Source organism: Mytilus trossulus, chromosome 1, assembly GCF_036588685.1.
Source record: "Mytilus trossulus isolate FHL-02 chromosome 1, PNRI_Mtr1.1.1.hap1, whole genome shotgun sequence".
NCBI classification, from domain to species: Eukaryota; Metazoa; Mollusca; class Bivalvia; order Mytilida; family Mytilidae; genus Mytilus; species Mytilus trossulus.
This window is the reverse complement of record NC_086373.1, coordinates 82,714,112-82,741,054: the sequence shown is the minus strand read 5'-3', so window position 1 is coordinate 82,741,054 and position 26,943 is coordinate 82,714,112. Positions and strand designations below refer to the sequence as shown.

Genomic DNA, 26,943 nt, shown 5'->3' with positions numbered 1-26,943 from the left:
TTACAGTCCGGGTTACAATATCTATAACCTTGTATATTATATACCTCGCCCGGCGTGAAGAAGAAGTTATTAATTTTGCCTTATTCATTACATATTTAGGTAAATGTTACGAAAGTATAACTGTTCAATTAGTAGATCTTTCTATTTTTTCTTCCTCCAGGAAGAAACAATGATAGCTGACATATCTTTTTTTAGGTTCATCATGACTTTCTGCAAATCAAATAAAAAATTACAAAATTGTCAAAAATACAAAAATACTTGCTGCAATGCAAAATGCGTTTTATTTTTTAGGAATTCCAATGAGTCCACTCCTACTGGAAAGTAATTTTAATTGTGAATAAGTGTTTCACAAGTGTTTTGACATTCCACCAAGCAAAACACCCCAATATTCACATTCATTTTTGGAAAGATTAGAACTTGTTCTAAATCTTTACTTAGGCACCGGCCTCCCTTACAACAGGACAGGTTAGCAACTGTTACAATATGTATTTACACTGAAATATAGTTCCCTATGGTTCTCATGTATGTGCACATAATACACATATAAACCATAGGCGGATCCAGGGGGAGGCCCGGGCCCCCCCTTTTGTGGGAAAAATTTGGTTGATTATATAGGGAATCATTGAAGCATGACTGGAGCGGGCCCCCTCTTAGGTCAGTCAGAGGGCCCCCCCTTAGGAAAAGTTCTGGATCCGCCACTGTAAACTGAAAAAAACTGGGTATATTATTGGAGCAGTTCATTCGAGAATGTTTGTCATTAAGGTGTGTTGATGTGCAGGGTTTTTTTTAAAACATTTTGATTAGGTAAGTGGGTATTGATTCAACTAGTTGACAACTGTCATTATTACTTAACAATCGGAGACAAGGTTGACCTTTAATTACAATGCCCCACCTCCTAAACTGCCAATCAAATTGACCACATTACCTCAGTCTTACATAAATTAATTATACAGACCACTCAATATAATCTAATTCTCAATACACAAGTATTTGATTCATTATTGAATACAAAAATGTGTGATGTTTGATATTTATATCGATGATAGATTTATTTATTGCCATTACTTTTTATCTACATTACATAAAGTGATTCTGTAAATTATATCTGAAAGTTAAATGATTAATGGATTAACAAGATCTTGAAAAAAAATGAAATATGAATATAAATATGAATATATAAAAGGTATTCAAGTAAGTCCTATAATTTACTTGATAAATTTCCAATAATCATCTAAAGGCTCGGTCACACCTTCCCGGACAGCACAAACGGACGCCTAAAGGATGAAAATAAAAGTTGTCTGTTGACAAAATTGTTATCCGTTGGGAGTCCTTTAATGTACTGACCGAATAAAACAGACCTGTAACGGATGCATTACAGACGCACAAGGGATATGCAGCGTACAAGAAACGGAAACGTACTGGACAGAACGGATGTCAAACATACAGACAACAGACAAGTACCGCATAAAACGGACACCTAACAGAAGCGTACCGGATAAAACGGATGAACAAGATATAAGGAAGAATCAAAGGCGACAATAATGATACATGTTAATGGCATAGATATTCAAAATGTTTCTGTGTAACTGGTTTTGGTTTGGTCTTCAAAATTCCGCCAAAGGGGCAGTGTCTGGCCTGAATTAGAGCTGCTTGATTTTGAAGACGTGCCTATACTCTAAGATAGATTATGAATAATAAGAATTCATGACACTTAAGAAACCTGAAATACCAATAATTGGCATTTCTGACGCGAAGTTTTCAATTGGCATTTATCCGTTTCAGATCCCTTCATCATCTGTTTTATCCATTTCAGATCCGTTCATCATCTGTTTTATCCGTTCTACGTCCAGTAGTAGTCCGTTTCTCATCTGTTCAACATTTGTTTTATCCGTTAAAGGTTCGGTAGAAGTCCGTTGGTGAATTTATCTTCCAGACCTCCAACGGATGTATAAGGGACACGTAATGGATACAAATGGAAACAAAACGGACGAGTACCGTACAAAACTGACGCCTAACGGACATTTTATCCTTTGGATGTCCGTTCAAAGTTTTGAACATGCTCAAAATTTTCCACCAGACAGAACAGACATCAACAGATAAAACGTATGCTTAACTGACATGCAACGGATATGCACGGGTGTCTAATGGATAAGAATGGACATCTAACGGACATGAATGGATTGAAAAAAAGTTATCCATTAGGCGTCTGTTCGAGCTATCCAGTAAGGTGTGACCAAGGCTTAATTAATCAACAATTAAATTAGTACACTTTTTTTTATCAGGAATTGGCTTGAAACAGTTTAAAAAAAATTTAAACTTTTATTTATAACAAACCATTGTTTATGAGTTTATTTCCCATCAATCATTATGTCTATTTTAGTCATTTGAATTTTTATAAGACGTGAAAAAAAGTTGTGAATATATATTTTTGCAATCAAGAAAGAATCCACATTTCATTAAAATAAGTTTTTTACTTGGTGTACGTTGAAAAAGTATATTTTCAATGCCCTGTGTTGAAAAATACTTTAAAAATGAATCAAAAGGCACTCTACAACTTTTAGTTTTCAATGCCATATAACCTCTGTTTCAACTTACAAAATGCCTCAAAACAACTATTTCAATTTTTTTTGTTGACACTTTAAAGTTTCAGCTGTTGGTCTAGATATATGTCTTACAAGGATAGTTGGTAACATTTACTACTGTCCCTTTGGTATCTTTCATCCCTCTTTTACTAGAAGAATTTTTGCATTTTTTTGTTTTTTTAAAACATGTTCAGAACTGGCAACATAATTTTGAGAAGATATAAACTACAGTTTAAATAAAATTGTGCAAATTAAGAGACCTAAATTATTTAATTTGAGCTCATTTTATCCTCATACTGGAAAAGCATTATTTTCTTCTAAAGACCTGCTATAAATGCAATTTTCAGCAATAGTGCTTTATAAATGTTCATTTTTCCCCACCATACCTTAATATGAAATAATTCAAACTACTCTTCTAATCTTTCCATGAGTGATTTCCATCACTTTGATTTGTTAAGACAGTGATCATGTAGAACCAGCTTGACGACACTGTAGTGCGCGCATCAAGCGTAGAGAGCTTTAAATCTGCTCTCACGCCCCGTCAATAAATCGGCAGCGCTCTCTCATACGGTTGTTTCAAAGCCAGTTATGGTATCGACAATGTACTCATACAGCAACAGATACAGATATGAGGCAGGCATTACCTGTGAATGGGGACGAAGTCGGCATGAATTCTTTCTTGTAATTCAAACATGTTAAAGAAAGAATTGGAAATACTGTAATGTTTCCAAATTTGGTTCTGTTTTTAGGGATTTTAGTTATGACCTTCTTTAGATTATGATTCATACTCTATGTAAACAAAGAAAGGCTTTCAAGTAACGTTTTTTTTTATCAAACAGTTATTAAAGCCAACAAGACAGGAAAAAGGAAGTAGATTTCTGTGCAGATGCGGGGATTTTAAAAAGTCTAAATTTATTTTTTTTAATTTTGAGTTCAATAGTAGAATGAAAAAAATCGAGAAATTTTCCTGTTTTTTTTTTGTTTTTTTGTTGTTGTTTTATACCGCTATAGGGGTCTTTGTCCCCAAATTATTTTTGACCTTTTGGTTTATACCTGTAGAATCTATTTAGGGCTCATGTGATAGGATAGTCAATCCTTTGATAGCCGTCCCAAATTGATACTTGTTTTAAAAAACTAAACTCATAAAAATTCTGCATTTTATAGGTCACTCTTGGTCAACGGATAATTCAAATTATAAATGGTTAGTTATATGAATATTTGAAAAACTAGAACATGTACTTAATTTCTTCCCAATGCCATACCTGCCAAGTTTTCAAAATGCCCCAGGTTTTTTTTGGAATAGCCCCCTGTTTTTCAAAATCAGTTATTTCAAGTTTTCTTTCTTTTTTGGAAATTCTTAATTCTAAATTGTGGATCCCATGTTCCAACCTATCTACTTAATCATCAGGTGAAGTCTCATGATAAAATATGTCAGAATTCATGTCTGACACATCGTGCAGGTCCTCATGATCAAATTTTTTCTTGCTTTATTTCGGGTAGAAGGCATGGTAAGCCTTCTGTGTAAGACTGGGCAACTAAATTTTTGCCAGAAATGACTTGATAAAAAAAAGGGAAAAAAAAGGAAAATTAATCAACAAAATAAGTACTTACGAAAAAATTAAAAAAACCAAAAGTTTCAAAGCTCAAATAAATCAAATGTAGTTACCATGCCTCACATGATGAACTTTTAACAGAAAACACAACATTACTTTTCGGCTATCGACAGTGGAATGAAAAATTTTAAATTCTTTAAATCACAAGTACATGTATATTAAGGAACCAATTAAAAAGCATTGTTATGTTATAAAATTCATAACAAGCAGTATCATTAGCTGTATGTAAAGAACTGAATTAAATCAAACTGTATAAAGTCTATTTCTTTTATCTCCAGTCGCCAATTATATATTTTTGATTTATTATAAATAGTACAATAAAAAATTACAAAAATACAAAAATATTTTGCTGCAATGCAAAATGCGTTTTACTTTTAGGAATTCCAATAAGTCCACTCCAACTCGAGTAATTTTAATTGTAAATGAGTGTTTCACAACTATAATTTTTGAGTTATTGGTTTATACCTGTAGAATCTTTTCAGGGCTCATGTGTTAGGATATTCAATCCTTTGATAGCCCACCCAAATTGGTACTTGTTCTAAAAAACTAAACTCTTAACAATTCTGCATTTTATGGGTCACTCTTGGTCAAATTATAAATGGTTAGTTATATTAAAGTCATAAGAAACCTCAAATTAAAAAAAAATGCATATGTTTTTTTTATAACTCAATGGATAGTTTTCATTACAAAACTTATGTACATATACTTTTTTCTGAAGAAATTTTTCAATTTGTTCATATTTAGAAGAAGTTTACCCCGACATATTTTCAGTATGACCCATCTCTTAAAAATGAAGTGATCGCAATACGTATGGATGTATGGATAAACTATTATCTGATTGTACATGTTAAATACGTGCTAATTATCCATGGTTATTTTGTGTTTGTTGACAAACAAATGACAATCGTTAAACTTTGGCTTTAAAACACAAACTTTAATTACCTGCCATATTTTCACATATAACAACACTGACTGATTGAAAAAATATTGACGATTATACAAAATTTATTAAAAAAAAAAGATAAAATCGGGCACCGAAGACTAAGTTTATGATGTTTGTATGCATTGGTTGAAGAATTGGAATAACATTATTTTTCACCGGTCACTCGTTTCTTATGACTTTAATATTTGAAAAACTAGAATAGGTACTTAATCTTCCTAATTGAATGTCAATCTCCTCATATTCAGAAACAATAAAAATTTGTAATAAAAATAATTGTATAATTTATCATTTCAACATAACATCTTGCCAATGATGATCAAGTTGTATTTTAAAGTTATCTAGGGTCTTTGCAGACACAACATTTTTCAAGTAAGCTGTTCCAATCCTTTATAATTCGTTGTGGAAAATATCTTTAACCAAATTGATGAACCTAAAATCCTCAAAAATTATTAATATGATTATTCAGTCTAAAAAATCCATTTCCTTATAGCCATCTAGGCACTTCAGACTGCTTATAAAGAGCAGATATGACTGCTTAACATTCACAAACTATCTTGACAGCTGATACCACTGCTGATTATTAATATACTGTCTGAAGAACTGATCAATCTGCTGAATATTAATAAACAGCAGGAAAGCTAATATCGTTTTTTTTTTTTTTTTAAATACATAAATATAACCATGTACTTTTTATTTTTCGAATATACATTATTTATATCATTATGTATGACCAATGAGGTGCCATGAGGACACTGAAGTATGATTGTCTGTGGCAAAGTTATATGGTCTTTCAGCTGAAGTGGGCTTTGACATGATCAAATATCAATCCAGGTCTTCCTAATGCAAGAATTCAGACTTTCACATTTTAGTTAATAATAGACATCATCACACTGCAGTGTGAAAATAAATGTCAACATCACAGTTAGACCATCATACTTCAGCCTTGCTGTCAATCATTGTCAATAAGTTACTGTTGCAATGTCACTATTGCACTTCAGCATGTTAACCTATCTACTGCCACCACTGTTATGGTTATCACCAATTATGACAATTGCTGCTCAGATTCAATCATATATTTATTTAACATCTATGAACTTTTCTAGCAATCCAGTATTCAGACCCATTTCCAATACCAAATTCCCTTCTCTAAAATGACCTAGTACTTTTCCCAAAAAATCCACCTTGCTCCCAGTTTGATGTTCTGTCATGATTTTGTGTTAAGGAATTATATTTGATAAATGTAGGTTTGTTTTTACATTGTATTGTTTTTGGCATCATGGGGTTATTTAGCCATGCAACTAAACTTTTTCTTTATTATTTAAGGACCCACTGGTACTAAACATGGAGTATGATAACTACGATGACATGTATGATGAAGATATGCTTCAGGATATGATGGCACAATATGGAGACTATGAATTTGATGATGTTGAAGAATATGGCAGAATACCTATCAAGGAACTGATTAATAACTGTGTCATCCCAACTCTATCACAAGCATCACATTCATTGTTTCCAATATATTTGATGTGTTTTGTATTCAAATCAACTCTGTATTTAGGAGGCTCAGGTATTTCTTATATTTGTTTCAATTAGATGGTTCATAACATTTTACTTTTCAACATTGATTGACTATTTTAAACCTTTAGACGATGTTATAACTTAAAAAAAAAACATATTTATAAATGTATGTAAATATTCTCCTCTGAAAAAGCATAGCAAATTTCGACCAAAATTTGTATGAATCTTCTTTATTAGTTATGACACTATAAGTCATCCAAATTGCTAATAATCAAATCATTGGGTTAAAATCTACAAAAAGATAAAAAAAAAAAAAGAAAAAAAGAAAGTAGATAATAATTTGAACAAGAAAAGTTATGGAACATATAAGTGTTGGCCTTAACAACAGAATGAATTAGCTCAGTTAGAACAGGAACTTGTTATTTCATTCACATGGCACAATTTCTACTACTTGTGATAAATAAAAGTAACACCCTAATCTTAAATGTAAAAAAATATGACTAAATCATTGTTTACACGTAGCACTGTTACAGGAAGTATACTTTGATTTATACATTGTAGATAGCAAAGGAGAATCTTTTATGCCATCATGGTTCCCACATCTTACCAGTGCAATATTTGGTGGAATGGCTTTATATTCTATATTTGAGAAGAACATTGTGTATATATTAGTGTGTGGTGTTCTGGGATATGTAATACTACTGATGTCATATCGAAGTTGCCGATCATATTCTGGAGCTGTCATGTCCTTGTTTATTGTGACTTTTATTGTACTCTGGTGAGTAAATGTTACAAAGATTCTACCACTGCATTATAATTCTACACTTCAGAAAGTCCAATACTCAAATTTAAATGCAAGGGTTGTAGTGCCTTGTAATATTTGGAGTTAAGGATGTTCGCGGCTCAGTTTCAAAATAAATAACTTTTCATATAGCTAGTATGTATTGATGGGTAATAAAGCAAAAAAAGCAAAAAAAATATAGGGGTCAATGTGCTTGTTTTCGATATATAAGCCATTGGAATTTTGGCAGGAAGATGTTTTCTCTTGATTTTTCATTGCTTTATCATTGACCAATTAAAGTTCTCAAATACTATTAAAAAAAAAAAAAAAATTTATAAGAATTTTACAAATGACTTATAATTATACATGTAAAAGATTTATAAAAAGAAAATGGGGGTTCATGGGGAATTTTATTTATGGCATTCACATGGATCAAATCAGAGGATTCCCAAAATCTGACTAAAATTCCAAAACATGGCAAGCAGACATCCTTAAGTGAGAATTTCCTTACTGCATGATAGTTTTGATATAAAGTGTTTTGATTCTATTTTATCAAGAACTTTAGCTTATGCATGTATGTACAGACAAAATTTTACACCACTGGGTCGATGCCACTGCTGGTGGACGTTTCGTCCCCGAGGGTATCACCAACCCAGTAGTCAGCACTTCGGTGTTGACATGAATATCAATTATATGGTCATTTTTATAAATTTTCTGTTTACAAAACCTTGAATTTTTCGAAAAACGAAGGATTTTCTTACCCCAGGAGTAGATTACCTTAGCCGTATTTGGCACAACTTTTTGGAATTTTGGGTCCTCTATGCTCCTCAACTTTGTATTTGTTTTGGCTTTTTAACTATTTTGATCTGAGCGTCACAGATGAGTCTTATGTAGACGAAACGCGCGTCTGGCGTATAAAATTATAATCCTGGTACTTTTGATAACTATTTACACCACTGGGTCAATGCCACTGCTGGTGGACGTTTCGTCCCCGAGGGTATCACCAACCCAGTAGTCAGCACTTCTGTGTTGACATGAATATCAATTATATGGTCATTTTTATAAATTTTCTGTTTACAAAACCTTGAATTTTTCGAAAAACTAAGGATTTTCTTACCCCAGGAGTAGATTACCTTAGCCGTATTTGGCACAACTTTTTGGAATTTTGGGTCCTCAATGCTCCTCAACTTTGTATTTGTTTTGGCTTTTTAACTATTTTGATCTGAGCGTCACTGATGAGTCTTATGTAGACGAAACGCGCGTCTGGCGTATAAAATTATAATCCTGGTACTTTTGATAACTATTTACACCACTGGGTCGATGCCACTGCTGGTGGACGTTTCGTCCCCGAGGGTATCACCAACCCAGTAGTCAGCACTTCGGTGTTGACATGAATATCAATTATATGGTCATTTTTATAAATTTTCTGTTTACAAAACCTTGAATTTTTCGAAAAACTAAGGATTTTCTTACCCCAGGAGTAGATTACCTTAGCCGTATTTGGCACAACTTTTTGGAATTTTGGGTCCTCAATGCTCCTCAACTTTGTATTTGTTTTGGCTTTTTAACTATTTTGATCTGAGCGTCACTGATGAGTCTTATGTAGACGAAACGCGCGTCTGGCGTATAAAATTATAATCCTGGTACTTTTGATAACTATTTACACCACTGGGTCAATGCCACTGCTGGTGGACGTTTCGTCCCCGAGGGTATCACCAACCCAGTAGTCAGCACTTCGGTGTTGACATGAATATCAATTATATGGTCATTTTTATAAATTTTCTGTTTACAAAACCTTGAATTTTTCGAAAAACTAAGGATTTTCTTACCCCAGGAGTAGATTACCTTAGCCGTATTTGGCACAACTTTTTGGAATTTTGGGTCCTCAATGCTCCTCAACTTTGTATTTGTTTTGGCTTTTTAACTATTTTGATCTGAGCGTCACTGATGAGTCTTATGTAGACGAAACGCGCGTCTGGCGTATAAAATTATAATCCTGGTACTTTTGATAACTATTTACACCACTGGGTCGATGCCACTGCTGGTGGACGTTTCGTCCCCGAGGGTATCACCAACCCAGTAGTCAGCACTTCGGTGTTGACATGAATATCAATTATATGGTCATTTTTATAAATTTTCTGTTTACAAAACCTTGAATTTTTCGAAAAACTAAGGATTTTCTTACCCCAGGAGTAGATTACCTTAGCCGTATTTGGCACAACTTTTTGGAATTTTGGGTCCTCAATGCTCCTCAACTTTGTATTTGTTTTGGCTTTTTAACTATTTTGATCTGGGCGTCACTGATGAGTCTTATGTAGACGAAACGCGCGTCTGGCGTATAAAATTATAATCCTGGTACTTTTGATAACTATTTACACCACTGGGTCGATGCCACTGCTGGTGGACGTTTCGTCCCCGAGGGTATCACCAACCCAGTAGTCAGCACTTCGGTGTTGACATGAATATCAATTATATGGTCATTTTTATAAATTTTCTGTTTACAAAACCTTGAATTTTTCGAAAAACTAAGGATTTTCTTACCCCAGGAGTAGATTACCTTAGCCGTATTTGGCACAACTTTTTGGAATTTTGGGTCCTCAATGCTCCTCAACTTTGTATTTGTTTTGGCTTTTTAACTATTTTGATCTGAGCGTCACTGATGAGTCTTATGTAGACGAAACGCGCGTCTGGTGTATAAAATTATAATCCTGGTACTTTTGATAACTATTTACACCACTGGGTCGATGCCACTGCTGGTGGATGTTTCGTCCCCGAGGGTATCACCAACCCAGTAGTCAGCACTTCGGTGTTGACATGAATATCAATTATATGGTCATTTTTATAAATTTTCTGTTTACAAAACCTTGAATTTTTCGAAAAACTAAGGATTTTCTTACCCCAGGAGTAGATTACCTTAGCCGTATTTGGCACAACTTTTTGGAATTTTGGGTCCTCAATGCTCCTCAACTTTGTATTTGTTTTGGCTTTTTAACTATTTTGATCTGAGCGTCACTGATGAGTCTTATGTAGACGAAACGCGCGTCTGGCGTATAAAATTATAATCCTGGTACTTTTGATAACTATTTACACCACTGGGTCGATGCCACTGCTGGTGGACGTTTCGTCCCCGAGGGTATCACCAACCCAGTAGTCAGCACTTCGGTGTTGACATGAATATCAATTATATGGTCATTTTTATAAATTTTCTGTTTACAAAACCTTGAATTTTTCGAAAAACGAAGGATTTTCTTACCCCAGGAGTAGATTACCTTAGCCGTATTTGGCACAACTTTTTGGAATTTTGGGTCCTCAATGCTCCTCAACTTTGTATTTGTTTTGGCTTTTTAACTATTTTGATCTGAGCGTCACTGATGAGTCTTATGTAGACGAAACGCGCGTCTGGCGTATAAAATTATAATCCTGGTACTTTTGATAACTATTTACACCACTGGGTCAATGCCACTGCTGGTGGACGTTTCGTCCCCGAGGGTATCACCAACCCAGTAGTCAGCACTTCTGTGTTGACATGAATATCAATTATATGGTCATTTTTATAAATTTTCTGTTTACAAAACCTTGAATTTTTCGAAAAACTAAGGATTTTCTTACCCCAGGAGTAGATTACCTTAGCCGTATTTGGCACAACTTTTTGGAATTTTGGGTCCTCAATGCTCCTCAACTTTGTATTTGTTTTGGCTTTTTAACTATTTTGATCTGAGCGTCACTGATGAGTCTTATGTAGACGAAACGCGCGTCTGGCGTATAAAATTATAATCCTGGTACTTTTGATAACTATTTACACCACTGGGTCGATGCCACTGCTGGTGGACGTTTCGTCCCCGAGGGTATCACCAACCCAGTAGTCAGCACTTCGGTGTTGACATGAATATCAATTATATGGTCATTTTTATAAATTTTCTGTTTACAAAACCTTGAATTTTTCGAAAAACTAAGGATTTTCTTACCCCAGGAGTAGATTACCTTAGCCGTATTTGGCACAACTTTTTGGAATTTTGGGTCCTCAATGCTCCTCAACTTTGTATTTGTTTTGGCTTTTTAACTATTTTGATCTGAGCGTCACTGATGAGTCTTATGTAGACGAAACGCGCGTCTGGCGTATAAAATTATAATCCTGGTACTTTTGATAACTATTTACACCACTGGGTCAATGCCACTGCTGGTGGACGTTTCGTCCCCGAGGGTATCACCAACCCAGTAGTCAGCACTTCGGTGTTGACATGAATATCAATTATATGGTCATTTTTATAAATTTTCTGTTTACAAAACCTTGAATTTTTCGAAAAACTAAGGATTTTCTTACCCCAGGAGTAGATTACCTTAGCCGTATTTGGCACAACTTTTTGGAATTTTGGGTCCTCAATGCTCCTCAACTTTGTATTTGTTTTGGCTTTTTAACTATTTTGATCTGAGCGTCACTGATGAGTCTTATGTAGACGAAACGCGCGTCTGGCGTATAAAATTATAATCCTGGTACTTTTGATAACTATTTACACCACTGGGTCGATGCCACTGCTGGTGGACGTTTCGTCCCCGAGGGTATTACCAACCCAGTAGTCAGCACTTCGGTGTTGACATGAATATCAATTATATGGTCATTTTTATAAATTTTCTGTTTACAAAACCTTGAATTTTTCGAACAACTAAGGATTTTCTTACCCCAGGAGTAGATTACCTTAGCCGTATTTGGCACAACTTTTTGGAATTTTGGGTCCTCAATGCTCCTCAACTTTGTATTTGTTTTGGCTTTTTAACTATTTTGATCTGAGCGTCACTGATGAGTCTTATGTAGACGAAACGCGCGTCTGGCGTATAAAATTATAATCCTGGTACTTTTGATAACTATTTACACCACTGGGTCGATGCCACTGCTGGTGGACGTTTCGTCCCCAAGGGTATCACCAACCCAGTAGTCAGCACTTCGGTGTTGACATGAATATCAATTATATGGTCATTTTTATAAATTTTCTGTTTACAAAACCTTGAATTTTTCGAAAAACTAAGGATTTTCTTACCCCAGGAGTAGATTACCTTAGCCGTATTTGGCACAACTTTTTGGAATTTTGGGTCCTCAATGCTCCTCAACTTTGTATTTGTTTTGGCTTTTTAACTATTTTGATCTGAGCGTCACTGATGAGTCTTATGTAGACGAAACGCGCGTCTGGTGTATAAAATTATAATCCTGGTACTTTTGATAACTATTTACACCACTGGGTCGATGCCACTGCTGGTGGACGTTTCGTCCCCGAGGGTATCATCAACCCAGTAGTCAGCACTTCGGGGTTGACATGAATATCAATAATATGGTCATTTTTATAAATTTTCTGTTTACAAAACCTTGAATTTTTCGAAAAACGAAGGATTTTCTTACCCCAGGAGTAGATTACCTTAGCCGTATTTGGCACAACTTTTTGGAATTTTGGGTCCTCAATGCTCCTCAACTTTGTATTTGTTTTGGCTTTTTAACTATTTTGATCTGAGCGTCACTGATGAGTCTTATGTAGACGAAACGCGCGTCTGGCGTATAAAATTATAATCCTGGTACTTTTGATAACTATTTACACCACTGGGTCGATGCCACTGCTGGTGGACGTTTCGTCCCCGAGGGTATCACCAACCCAGTAGTCAGCACTTCGGTGTTGACATGAATATCAATTATATGGTCATTTTTATAAATTTTCTGTTTACAAAACCTTGAATTTTTCGAAAAACTAAGGATTTTCTTACCCCAGGAGTAGATTACCTTAGCCGTATTTGGCACAACTTTTTGGAATTTTGGGTCCTCAATGCTCCTCAACTTTGTATTTGTTTTGGCTTTTTAACTATTTTGATCTGAGCGTCACTGATGAGTCTTATGTAGACGAAACGCGCATCTGGCGTATAAAATTATAATCCTGGTACTTTTGATAACTATTTACACCACTGGGTCGATGCCACTGCTGGTGGACGTTTCGTCCCCGAGGGTATCACCAACCCAGTAGTCAGCACTTCTGTGTTGACATGAATATCAATTATATGGTCATTTTTATAAATTTTCTGTTTACAAAACCTTGAATTTTTCGAAAAACTAAGGATTTTCTTACCCCAGGAGTAGATTACCTTAGCCGTATTTGGCACAACTTTTTGGAATTTTGGGTCCTCAATGCTCCTCAACTTTGTATTTGTTTTGGCTTTTTAACTATTTTGATCTGAGCGTCACTGATGAGTCTTATGTAGACGAAACGCGCTTCTGGCGTATAAAATTATAATCCTGGTACTTTTGATAACTATTTACACCACTGGGTCGATGCCACTGCTGGTGGACGTTTCGTCCCCGAGGGTATCACCAACCCAGTAGTCAGCACTTCGGTGTTGACATGAATATCAATTATATGGTCATTTTTATAAATTTTCTGTTTACAAAACCTTGAATTTTTCGAAAAACTAAGGATTTTCTTACCCCAGGAGTAGATTACCTTAGCCGTATTTGGCACAACTTTTTGGAATTTTGGGTCCTCAATGCTCCTCAACTTTGTATTTGTTTTGGCTTTTTAACTATTTTGATCTGAGCGTCACTGATGAGTCTTATGTAGACGAAACGCGCGTCTGGCGTATAAAATTATAATCCTGGTACTTTTGATAACTATTTACACCACTGGGTCGATGCCACTGCTGGTGGACGTTTCGTCCCCGAGGGTATCACCAACCCAGTAGTCAGCACTTCGGTGTTGACATGAATATCAATTATATGGTCATTTTTATAAATTTTCTGTTTACAAAACCTTGAATTTTTCGAAAAACGAAGGATTTTCTTACCCCAGGAGTAGATTACCTTAGCCGTATTTGGCACAACTTTTTGGAATTTTGGGTCCTCAATGCTCCTCAACTTTGTATTTGTTTTGGCTTTTTAACTATTTTGATCTGAGCGTCACTGATGAGTCTTATGTAGACGAAACGCGCGTCTGGCGTATAAAATTATAATCCTGGTACTTTTGATAACTATTTACACCACTGGGTCGATGCCACTGCTGGTGGACGTTTCGTCCCCGAGGGTATCACCAACCCAGTAGTCAGCACTTCGGTGTTGACATGAATATCAATTATATGGTCATTTTTATAAATTTTCTGTTTACAAAACCTTGAATTTTTCGAAAAACTAAGGATTTTCTTACCCCAGGAGTAGATTACCTTAGCCGTATTTGGCACAACTTTTTGGAATTTTGGGTCCTCAATGCTCCTCAACTTTGTATTTGTTTTGGCTTTTTAACTATTTTGATCTGAGCGTCACTGATGAGTCTTATGTAGACGAAACGCGCGTCTGGCGTATAAAATTATAATCCTGGTACTTTTGATAACTAATTACGTTCTTTTAAATTATCTGAAGAAAAAAAGTTTTTCTTAATAAGATGTTATTTTTTTCATGACATTTTTATAGTAAATTCAGTGGCAAGCATTTTAGTAACTAATATGATATTTACTTTTTACAGTGAACTTGTTTTGGTACAGAGAAAAGATTGGCATAATGTTAGAGGTAAGCTATTTACACTTACCAGTAAATTATATAACCATAGGTATAGATACAGATCAAATCTATCTGAATACCTTGCTGATTAGGATACATATATAGTCTGTAGACTGCAAGTGTTTCAAATATTTTACATACTAGGAATATTGAAAATTCAACTAAGAAATATATCTTGCGTCTTAAGAAATTTCCTAATAATCTGAAGGTCACCAGAACTGCAGGTGATATCAAGACAAACCCAACACACATTAAGCGAATTATTAAATAATCTATCTAATAAATATCCTCAAAAAACAAAATTATACACACAATACAACAAAAATTTTAAATTCTCACTGCAGTTTTCAATTAATTTAAATCTACACTGTTGTTGGATTGGTAATAGAATAATTACAATTTTGCTTAAAATCAAGTAAACCCGTGTATTGTGTATGTATATTATTGACATTAAAAGGCTTCATCCCTTCCATACACCTTATCACTAATCCTGGCTGACCCGGCTGCTTGAACTTTTGACGCATACAACAATCACTTTTCCATTGTGGTGTCAGATATTTTGTTTTATGACGTCAACATTTTACGAGAACCTGTGTGATATCCAGTAATGGCGGACAAATATCGATAAGGTGTATTCAAATAATTCTAGAATGGTACCTGCTTCCAATTTTTTGCAGCACATTACCTTGGTCAATTTCGTTCAGAACTGGAGTAAGGGCTTTGAACAATATTAAATTATTTGTTTTCTTTAATACTTAGCTTTGTGAAAAGTATCATCTTTTCTCCTTTTAAGGTGCACAGATAATTTTATCCATGAAGTTGATTGGCTTAGCATTTGATATATCAAGTGAAAAAACAGATATGCCTAGGGCAGATAGTTACTTAGGTTATGTGTTCTGTGTTGGCACAGTTATATTTGGTCCTTGGACTAGTTACCATGACTACACCATAGCAGTTCATCAGAATATCACTAAAGGTTTTGTAAGTTAAATAAAAATAAGGTGAAATCATGATTGTGTTACTGTTACTTAACTGTTAGTATTGCTTCCAACCTATTGAAACTTATTAAAATTCTGACCAAATTGCGATTTGTTTTGAAAAACCAAACTGGTCAGCTGGTCAGAAATTTGAACAAACTGCTGTAGAAAACGATAGTCAAGTCGTGCAAGTGCAAGGTAATTAAAAAAAGCATACTTACTATCCTATAAGACTTTTGATTCTACTCAATGTTTATATAACTTCAATGTGAGATTGCTTTAAAAAGGATTGAAATGGTTTGGACAAATGTGAAGAATTGGGTTTAGCATCCTTAACATTGAGTCAATAAGATGTAATATTATTGTATAGCAATATAATATTTCCCACAGAACGTAACCAAAAGTTAGCGTGCAATACATTCTAATATTGCACTAGTGCAATAAATCTTCAATATTCATGACGTCATCAATGACAAAATCTTATTTTAAACCATTTTTTACTTGCAAATATTATATTGCTATACAATAAAAGGGTTATTGCATGAATATTGGGGAATATTGTTCCTCGTAGAACATATATTGCACTCGCAAGCTCGTGCAATATAAAATTCTACTCGGGACAATATTCCCCAATATTCATGCAATAACCCTATATTATCAATACATGTAGCAATATTGTACAGGCAGTTGAATTAAATATACAAGATCAATAAATCATGCAATTACACATAATAGATAAAGATAAAATATAACAAACAATTATAAATTTTCTTCATTTTAACTATTCTTTAGTTTGAATGGTCAGGTAGTTGTTTTCAGATATATTGTCGAAGTTTTGATAATATCCAAAGCAAGCATAGTTGCCAAACTATTTATCATGTTTATGCAGGGAAAGTAGTTAATGTATCTGTGTTTCTGTATTTGCTAAAAACAAAATTAAAAGAGATTTGATTTTTGATGCAGAGAGTTATTTATTTTTTTATAGAAAATTGATCTTGAGTAATTTGTATAATAAATTTATATTTGTTTACAGAGTTTTGGATGGTTATTGAAAGTAATAAGAAGTATTATTCTGACTGTAGTTTGTTTAACTGTCTCTACCTGTCTCACTCAGTGGCTTATTCTGGATAGTGGTGAAAAGTAAGATACAACAATATTTGTAACCATTATTGCAGTTGATAAATGATCTCACAATTTTTTTTATATTTGTATATTTTTAGGAAATTATGCTGTTGTTGCAAATATAGCATCTGGCTTTGCAAGTACAGAAAAAATATGACAAAAAGGGGAAGGGGATCTTTCTACCCTACACAGATACCTGCTTATTTTCTTACATAAAACACAATTGCATTGTGCTGTTAGTTATTTTATTGCAAACAATGAATTTATATGCCCAAAGTATTACCCAGTAGTGACTTTTATGCAGGGTTTAAGCTAGGATTTTTAGGGCTTTAGTCACTTTTGCGCGCTATGAAAATCAACCTTTTTTTGTGTTGGCTAAGGACCAAGGATGTAAATTACTTGCTTCCTCTTTGACTTTGTCAGATTGTAAAGGACTTAGGCATGATTGGCAGTTATTGTTTGATTTGACTGTATATGCCCTTAGTATGAAAGATTCTGACATGGGATCTGGAAATTTAGTTCACAATCTCTCCTCAGTTTGTTCCAGGGGACATTCCTGGTCAACAAAAGTTGAATTCCAGTTTTTTTTAAACAAGGAATCAGTGCAGAAATTAATTTGCATCAATTATCTAACTGCATAATCATTATCCATATAAAACGTCTAAATTGATATTTGGAAATCATTTCTTTTAAGTTGGAACTGTATAAAATCCTTTTTGGAATGATTGTAAAGACTAAGGAGATTGTAAGCAAATCAAGAATAAATCACGTTTACTACTTTGGGTTTTTAAATGAAATGAAAACGTGCAGTGACACTTGTATAATAAATTTAAAACGTATCCTGATTCATTAGAAAATTATTTTTTTTTCGATTTAAATGTCTTAGTAAGGCTCTTTCACAATTAAAATGACAAAATTGATTTGAAATACTTTTGTCAGTGTGAAAATCATTTCGTAAATTACGAAAGTGATGAGCGTTAGCAAAATCACTGCTTTTATGACTGAAACCATACTTATATTTACCAATTTTGTTGTAGTAAACTAGTCTGTTCAATTTGAATTTTATCATCAACAATTTCAACAGATGATAACTGAGTGAATCCATTAATACTTTTAGCTGCTGACTTGAGATGACTTTTCTAGAGATATGATATCATTCCCCTAAAGCAAATTTAATTGCAACACATGACATATTATATTTTTATTTCTATTTCAATTTCATTGGAATTCAACGCTATGGAAAAGATTAGTTGAACACATGTAAGAATTTGTTTGTAAAATATTTCCTTATATTTTCAGGTTGTTAGTAGCGTACAGAGATGCACAATCATTTCGGTTTAGTCATTACTTTATTTGTTTTGTAGCAGAAACATCAGCCACATTGGCAGGCTTAGGTTTTACTGAAGTAATGTGGTAAGTTTCATTTTAGATTAAGATTTTGCAATCAATTATTAAACCTGAAGTGAGAAGAACCTTTATCCATGAGTTGTGAAATAAATAAAAATAATTATATATTTGAATGATGGTAAGGAATTGAAATCACTTTGATGTAATTATACGAAAATAAGAATTTTTGAATTGTAGAATGTCTAGTTTATTTTTGTAATGTGTTCCTGATGATAAAAACATTGAAATGGGATATTGACAAATTTACAACCTGCACCAAGAAATAACAAAAATGTCACACACTTATGAGCCTACATGAAATGATGAAAAGTTCATACAAACTTTTGTTGATTAAAGGGTAAATACAATATAGCGTTTACACGTTATATAAACAGGAACATAGATATTTGAAAAAATACATATTTAAACAAATCAAGTGTAGCATAGTTATAAAACTACTTCTCTTTCTAGGTTTATATTACTTTTACTGGTTTATTTGTTTTCACAACTTATAAATGCCCATCATTATCAAGACATAGGAAAAATTTAGTATTTCTATTATTTAGGGGACTGACTGTCAGTAAACCACAGAATATAGAACTACCTAGATCCTTAGTAGATGTGGTCACAAATTGGAATTTACCCATGCATTACTGGTTAAAAAATTGTAAGTTTATATTATTGAATTTAATAGATAAGTAATGGAAATCATGAGGCACTTTGTTTGGAAGGTTTCATCTGAACTCAAGTTATAGTAACTGATCTGAATGTCACAAATTTTGAAGATATTTTGTGTACAACTTGGCATGTTAAACTTTTAAAAACTCTAAAAATCATGTTCTTATTTTTGGGATAAAGATTTCGTGAAATGAAATCAAAACCTTATGTTTAACTGACTTGACTTCTGAATCTTCCAAGGCTAATCACTACCTTTTTTATACACAAAATATAGTGCATTGACCATAACAGTTAATACATTCTATCCATAAACATTTATATAGTCAGATTTATCAATGTAAAAATATGCTCAGATATTCAAGTCACAAAACAATGTTTCACCTGTCAAGAAAATTACATAACTTTTGCAAGGTACAGGAATTTAATATCTGTTCTAAACATATACATGATGTCATTTCTAAATTTATCTGTAAAAATTTGAGTTGTCCAGAATTTTAGTTGAATTACAACCAATGCTTTATTAAAAATGCAATATTGAATTTTACATCTCACTGATAAATTACCACAATCTTTACCTTCAATGCTTACAAGCACTTTGATTCTCTGAAATATTATTGAATGACTTTTCTATCAATAAATGCATAATTAATTTGTATGTAATTAGTTTGTGAAATGGTCTGACAACTCCTTATTGGAGTAATTTTCCTTTAAAGGCTATTTTTACCACTTGTTTTTGTGTTTTTGTCTAACATCTTAAAAACTGTAAGAGATTTATAGAAACTTATATTTGTTTCTGTTGAATTAGACATACAGGTGATACAAAAAATGATTGGACTGTGGCCTCTATTGTCTTCATCAAGAATGTTATACAGCGGATTCCATTGAGTTTGTAGCCCTTAGGTTAGGTTAACTACCCTACTTTAGAAATAGATAGTCTGACAGAAAACCAATCGATCTGTCTGTTGAATTATGCTACTTCGAAAGGAGGGTAGTATACCTGACCAAATAATGACTTCACGGTTCAGCTAACAAGCAAGCTAACCAAAGATATTACCTTTTGCTACACACTCAATGGAATCTGCTGAAAGTGTACAATGCATTTAACTTATATAAGACATTTATGGTATCTTACTATGCATTATATGTTTAAAACTGTGTTGTTCACATGACTCTTGTATGTGTGTATTGTATTTTGTTATAAAGTCAACTTGAAAAGCTCATTAGAGCTTGTGTTTATGTAGTTTATTTTATATCGACTATAAATAAAACTTTGAATTGAATGTTGATTGTGCATGGAGTAGGCTTGTCATTATATAATGCTCAGTAGGACCAAACAACTAGTTCAGGTTGCAGATACTTTAAGAAGGGTTATTTTCATTTTCTATTATTCAAAGGAAGTATACTATTTTATGAATTTGTTTCAGATGTATTTTTAGTAGTCCAGCCATATGGAGTTGTAATTGCAGTATTTCTTACATATGCAGCTAGTAGTTTGTTACATGTGAGTGTAAATTAATAAGTACCAACAAGTTAACTTGGTTTTTTGTTTAAAGTATATCAGTTAATACTGATATTGAAATTTGTCAAGAACTAACGTTTTGAGGGGTCACTTTTAGACATTTGGAATACATATGTGCTGTCCGCTACAGAAGAAGGACATTATGTTTCCTGTTTCCTAGATATCAATCTGTCTGATATTCTGACTGTCTGTCTATTATTCAGTTCCTATGTCTCATATCAGGTTAAAGAGTTTGGTTAAGGTGGAATACCTTGAAATTTTGGTCACATCAACATGATCAACTTGAAAGTAAGTTAACATGTTCAATAAGAGGTAAACTTTTAACAATTTTGATTTGCTTATATGATCCACTAAACATGGACATATCATAATATGTGTGTGGCAATATGTTCTTTGGACGCATTTTTTTGTTCGTAATGTATTGTTAATTCTGAGCCGCTAGTTAACTCTGAACTGCTGGTTACCATGGTTACCACGTCTATATAAATAGGGTGCAAACATTAATCCACCATTCTGCCTCTGATGAAGATCCATTTGTACCGAAACTGGTCAGGCTATGAAACATCAGCAGGGGCTGTTAATTATGTGAGACAGTTGTCTCATTGGCAATCATACCACATCTTTTTTATATATATACTATATGATTAAGTGAACTTTTAAAATTATATGCCAATACCAATGTTGACTTGATTATATTGTACGCTGAACATGGTCATACCATAATATGTGTGGCATGGTGACCTTTGGATACATATTCTTGTTAGCTCACCTGGCCTAAAAGGCCAAGTGAGCTTTTCTCATCACTTGTCGTCCGTCGTCTGTCGTCTGTCTTTGTCCGTCGTCTGTTGTCTGTCGTCGTTAACTTTTACAAAAATCTTCTCTCCTTGAAACTACTGGGCCAAATTAATCCAAACTTGGCCACAATAATCATTGATGTATCTAGTTTAAAGTTTGTGTTTTTTTACCCTGCCAACCATCTAAGATGGCCGCCATGGCTAAAAATAGAACATAGGGGTAAAATGCAGTTTTGGGCTTATATCTCAAAAAAAAAAGCATTTAGAGCAAATCTGACATGGGGTTAAATTGTATATCAGGTCAAGATTTATCTGTCCTGAAATTTTAAGATGAATCAGACAACCCATTGTTGGGTTGCTGCCCCTAAATTGGTAATTTTAAGGAAATTTTACTGTTTTTGGTTATTATCTTGAATATTATTAAAGATGGAGATAAACTGTAAACAGCAATAATGTTCAGCAAAGTAAGATTTACAAATAAGTCAACATGACCAAAATGGTCAGTTGACCCCTTTAGGAGTTATTTCCCTTTATAGTCAATTTTTAACCATTTTTCGTAAATATCCATGATCTTTTACAAAAATCTTCTCCTCTGAAACTACCGGCCCAAATTAATCCAAACTAGGCCACAAATATCATTGATGTATCTAGTTTAAAGTTTGTGTTTTTTTACCCGGCCAACTATCCAAGATGGCCGCCATGGCTAAAAATAGAACATAGGGGTAAAATGCAGTTTTTGGTTTATAACTCAAAAACCAAAGCATTAAGAGCAAATCTGACATGGGGTTAAATTGTTTATGAGGTCAAGATCTATCTGTCCTGAAATTTTAAGATGAATCAGACAACCTATTGTTGGGTTGCTGCCCCTAAATTGGTAATTTTAAGGAAATTTTACTGTTTTTGGTTATTATCTTGAATATTATTATAGATAGAGATAAACTGTAAACAGCAATAATGTACAGCAATTTAAGACTCAAAAATAGGTCAACATGACCAAAATGGTCAATTGACCCCCTAAGAAGTTATTGTCCTTTATAATCAATTTTTAACAATTTTCATAAAATTTGTAAATTTTTACTAACATTTTCCACTGAAACTACACGGACAAGTTCATTATAGATAGAGATAATTGTAAGCAGCAAGAATGTTCAGTAAAGTAAGATGTACAAACACATCACAATCACGGTGAATCACCTAAACACAATTTTGTCATGAACTGTCTGCTTCCTTTGTTTAATTCACAAATACCAAGGTGAGCGACACAGGCTCTTTAGAGCCTCTAGTTTTTATTGTATTCACTTACTTTTACACAGTTCCTATGGTTGTGATTGCAACCCTTGGCCCCTGCATCCAAATTTTTTAAGGCATCTTATAAATGCAGCTTGTCCTGAAATCACTTAAAATTACACATTTAAATTGTACATAAATAATCCCAATACAGGCAATAATTTCTGTATGCTAGTATAATCGAGTCTAGAACATAGGCCCCCTGGAAATAATTCCTAATTTAAACTTATTGCTATAAATAATTATCATTGAACTCACTATTCTGTTGATGAGACTACCATTTAATGTTGATTTTTTCAGGGTTTAAATTTCCAGTTTGCTGCAGTTTTATTTTCTTTAGGTTTTTATACATATGTTGAATCAGGTAAGTTTATTTTTATCTCACATCTGTCAAATGATATTCAGAACCTATATGATGGTACTCCATATGACAAATGACTGAAAATATTTGCTAAAATAATGGTAGTTACAAAATGAGATTTGAAGAATGACAATAAAATATAAAGTTTAATTATATGTCAGCGGTAGCAGAAATTGAATGCTGGACACTTCATGGTAAAGGGCATTCCTACCCTCATATAGCTATAACATACTTTAAACTGTTAATTACATTTTTAAACACTGTACACATTATTTTTTTGAAATCATTACAAAAACATGTATTTATTTAAAAAGAAATAATAACAAAATTAATTAGTGCAGTAAAAAAAGAAATTTAAACTATGTCATTTTGATTTCATGAACTCAAGATTTTGATTGTTGATAAACAGTGGCCTTTATTTTTTATTGATAGAAAGCTGTATCATTAATTGTTCTATATATATAAAATTGAACTTTTTTTAAATATATTTTTTAAAATACATATATCATAGATTCATAGTAGATTGTGGCTTCTTTTTCAGTATTTAGAAGTAAATTATCAAGAATCTTCAATGCCTGTATTGGTACTAGAAAATGCAAAGAAGAATGTGTTCATGATTATAAATATGTAAGTAAAGGTTAGATAATTTAAAAAAAGAAGATTTGGTATTGGTTATTTTAGTGCAAAGAGTTTTGTCATTTTCATTTCATGTGCAGCTGTGAAAAAGTTTTTTTATACACCCTGTTTTGTGAAATCTGTGCCAGACGTTCTTCCGTGCAGATACCCCCCTTTATGCGACTCATTGCAATTGAGACAACTCTCCACAAGAGACCAAAATGACACAGAAATTAAGAGCTATAGGTCACCTTCAACAATGGGCCTTTCCTATACAGCATAGTCATCTTTAAAAGGCCCAGAATTCACAAATGTAAAACAATTCAAACAAGAAAATTAACAGCCCAATTAATGTGTTTGAAAAATGTCAGAAATCTTTCATCAGATGTACTTCAAACCTTAGACCAAAATGAGCCCTTACGGGACCTTCTCCGTTAACAAGTTATGCAGCTGTTATCAAAATCATATTTTAGCAGATATATTGTGATATAATTAACTTTCTGTTGACCCTACCTGAAAATAAAAAAAGGATAAAATTCAATTACAAAATTTACAAACAAACTGGCCGTTATTATATTAAGCATGTTACAGTTATCACTCATATTTATTTTTGGCATATAATTGGAATGATGATGTATTAGGGTATGAACATATTGTTTTATACAAATTTTATTTATTTTCAGACTCATCCATGTGTGATATTAACAAATCTGATATTTGGTGCTCTTTCAATGTTTCATCTTGCCTACTTGGGCCTCATGTTTGATAACAGTGCCAATAGTGAAGAGGTAAGCTTTAATAGATCAATTTGTGGTTTTATATATATATATTATATATATACAAGTCTAAATTGAAAACTTCGTTCAAACCTATAATTGTGTTGGATAAAAATCGCATTTTTATATGTGTGCATGGAAAACAAATTTCGTTGTCTAAATACAGCACAAACAACATTTTCCAAAAAAACAAAAAAAGTGAAAAAGTATATTTAAACAAAACACATTTGACTAACAGGTCGAACAACTGATGTTCTTTAAATTTGCTGACTGCCATTGGCGATTGCCAAATAAAATTGATCACAAGATGTAACAAAATGGATCTTCATATAAATTTAATATTAAACAGAAAACCGAATAAACTTGTGGCCAAGATGTTATGCTACAAACATGAGGTATAAATATATATATATAGTTCCTCTAAATATCAGCCTAACAATGTTAGATCTTCTGCAAATTTTTGTTCTTCTTGCTGGGATTCGAACTCATGCTACTGAAATATCTTGGCACAAAATCACCTGGCACTCTGCCTGATGTGCTTAAACACTACACCAACTAGGCTCTACGACATAAAGGTTTGGGTGGCCCAGTGTTACCTTTCCTTGTCAAATTTTATCTAGTGTTGTAACACAGTACATGATATATAAGACATGAAGATTGAATTTTTACAGATCAGCTGAATTATCTATCATAGAGTATCGTACAAATTATTGTAGGATACAGTCACAGAAATAATTATATTTTAGTATGTCTGACAACTGTTCAACTGATTTTATCCATCGTCTCAAAAGTGATGGTGATACAAGGCTGAAAATAAATTCTGTATTTATGATTCGTCTAAATATCAGCCCAACATTGTTAGATTTGTAAATTTGCTAATTCTTATATGACAATGACACTACTGTTATTGCGAATTAAATGAAACTCTTCCACATTCCACAGAGTCTTCTTCATTTTTGATCAAGGTGTATGATCAATTTTGTCAGTTCAATTGTCCATTGAATAAATACAATGGCTTTTGTTCTCATTGTAGTTTATTCACTTGGACCCTTAGTTTTCTTCTTAGAAAAATCTATCACATTGATTAAATTACCTTAAGCAAAAATATTCTTTAAAGAAGATGAAAATACATATTATCAACTCGCAAACATAGATATGGGAAGATGTGGTGTGAGTGCCAATGAGACAACTCTGCATCCAAATAACAATTTTAAAAAGTAAACCATGATAGGTCAATGTACGGCCTTCAACACAGAGCCTCGGCTCACACCGAACAACAAGCTATAAAGGGCTCCTAAATGACTAGTGTAAAACCATGCAAACGAGAAAACCAACAGTCTAATCTATATAAAAATGAGAAACGAGAAACACGTATAAATTACATAAACAAACAACAACTACTGTTGCATGTGATGTATTTATTTAATAACATTATTATATTTTCAATCTGTTCAATATATACTCTGATTTTATCATATAAAGTTAATATATTTTTATGCCCCACATATGATAGAGGAGCATTATATTTTCTGGTGTGTCCACCGGTCTGTTTGTTCATCCCTCTGTTCGTTCATCCGTCCCGCTTCAGGTTAAAGGTTTTTGTCAAAGTAGTTTTTGATGAAGCTGAAATCCAATCAACTAGAAAACTTAAATTAAATTGAGAATGGAAATAAGTACATTTGTTGCTTATCATATTATTATTCTAATTTTAAGCCAAATTAGACTTTTGACCCCAATTTCAAGGTCCACTGAAAATATAAAATGAAAGTGTGAGTTTCAGGTTAAAGTTTTTGGTCAAGGTAGTTTTTGATGAAGTTGAAGTCCAATCAGATTGACACTTTGTACACAGCCTATGGTAATACTATTATATTTCTAATCTTAATGCCAAATTAGATTTTTTACCCAATTTCACGGTCCATTGAACATGGAAAATGATAGTGCGAGTGGGGCATCTGTGTACTCTGGACACATTCTTGATCTCTATTCATTCAGGTTATTTTCTTTACAGTAATGAAATGATTTGCTTAAAAAAATTATCTTGCATAAAAATATTTTTCAGGGTTACGACATGTACCATACCTTAGAAAAGTGGTCATCATTGAGTTATGCAAGTCACTGGATTGTACTGGGAACATACATTTTTGCTGTATTGATATGAATTGTGCCTGTTGTTTATTTATTTACATGTGGTTTTATTGTATATGATGAATCTCATATATTTTACAATTTTTGTTATATTTTATCTTACAATCAATAGGTTTTGTATGAGGGAAGCTGAGGGAAAGTATGGTTATTATATTTTTGATTTGTCGTCAGTTGTATTATAATGACCACAAAAAGGGGGTAAATCATTTTTATAAGATATGTCTTAAGCTTAAATTATAATAATCAAAGATGGGTTGAAAAATTGTTTCTTAATACTTAATGACACATTATGGATTTTATTCCTACATACATGTATTAAAATAA

The 26,943-nt window shown here is 33.1% G+C and overlaps 1 protein-coding gene across 1 annotated transcript; it reads left to right on the top strand.

Annotated features, from left to right (window-relative positions):
• The first annotated feature begins 60 nt into the window (after positions 1 to 60).
• Positions 61 to 26,943, top strand: LOC134687295 (protein-serine O-palmitoleoyltransferase porcupine-like). Its single transcript, XM_063547458.1, has 13 exons — positions 61 to 99; positions 6,462 to 6,708; positions 7,221 to 7,437; positions 14,925 to 14,968; positions 15,753 to 15,940; positions 16,970 to 17,076; positions 18,358 to 18,471; positions 19,011 to 19,111; positions 20,547 to 20,623; positions 23,023 to 23,086; positions 23,625 to 23,710; positions 24,382 to 24,486; positions 26,534 to 26,943. Exons 2-13 carry the CDS (start codon positions 6,480 to 6,482, stop codon positions 26,630 to 26,632), a joined length of 1,431 nt encoding a protein of 476 aa, XP_063403528.1. The 5' UTR covers positions 61 to 99; positions 6,462 to 6,479; the 3' UTR covers positions 26,633 to 26,943.

Bases quoted from the DNA above. Each gene is read 5' to 3' on its own strand.
- LOC134687295 (XM_063547458.1), top strand. From the start codon at position 6,480: ATGGAGTATGATAACTACGATGACATGTATGATGAAGATATGCTTCAG. The intron at 7,438-14,924 runs GTGAGTAAATGT...TACTTTTTACAG, and splicing joins GTGACTTTTATTGTACTCTG to TGAACTTGTTTTGGTACAGA. The intron at 23,087-23,624 runs GTAAGTTTATTT...CTTCTTTTTCAG, and splicing joins TTATACATATGTTGAATCAG to TATTTAGAAGTAAATTATCA.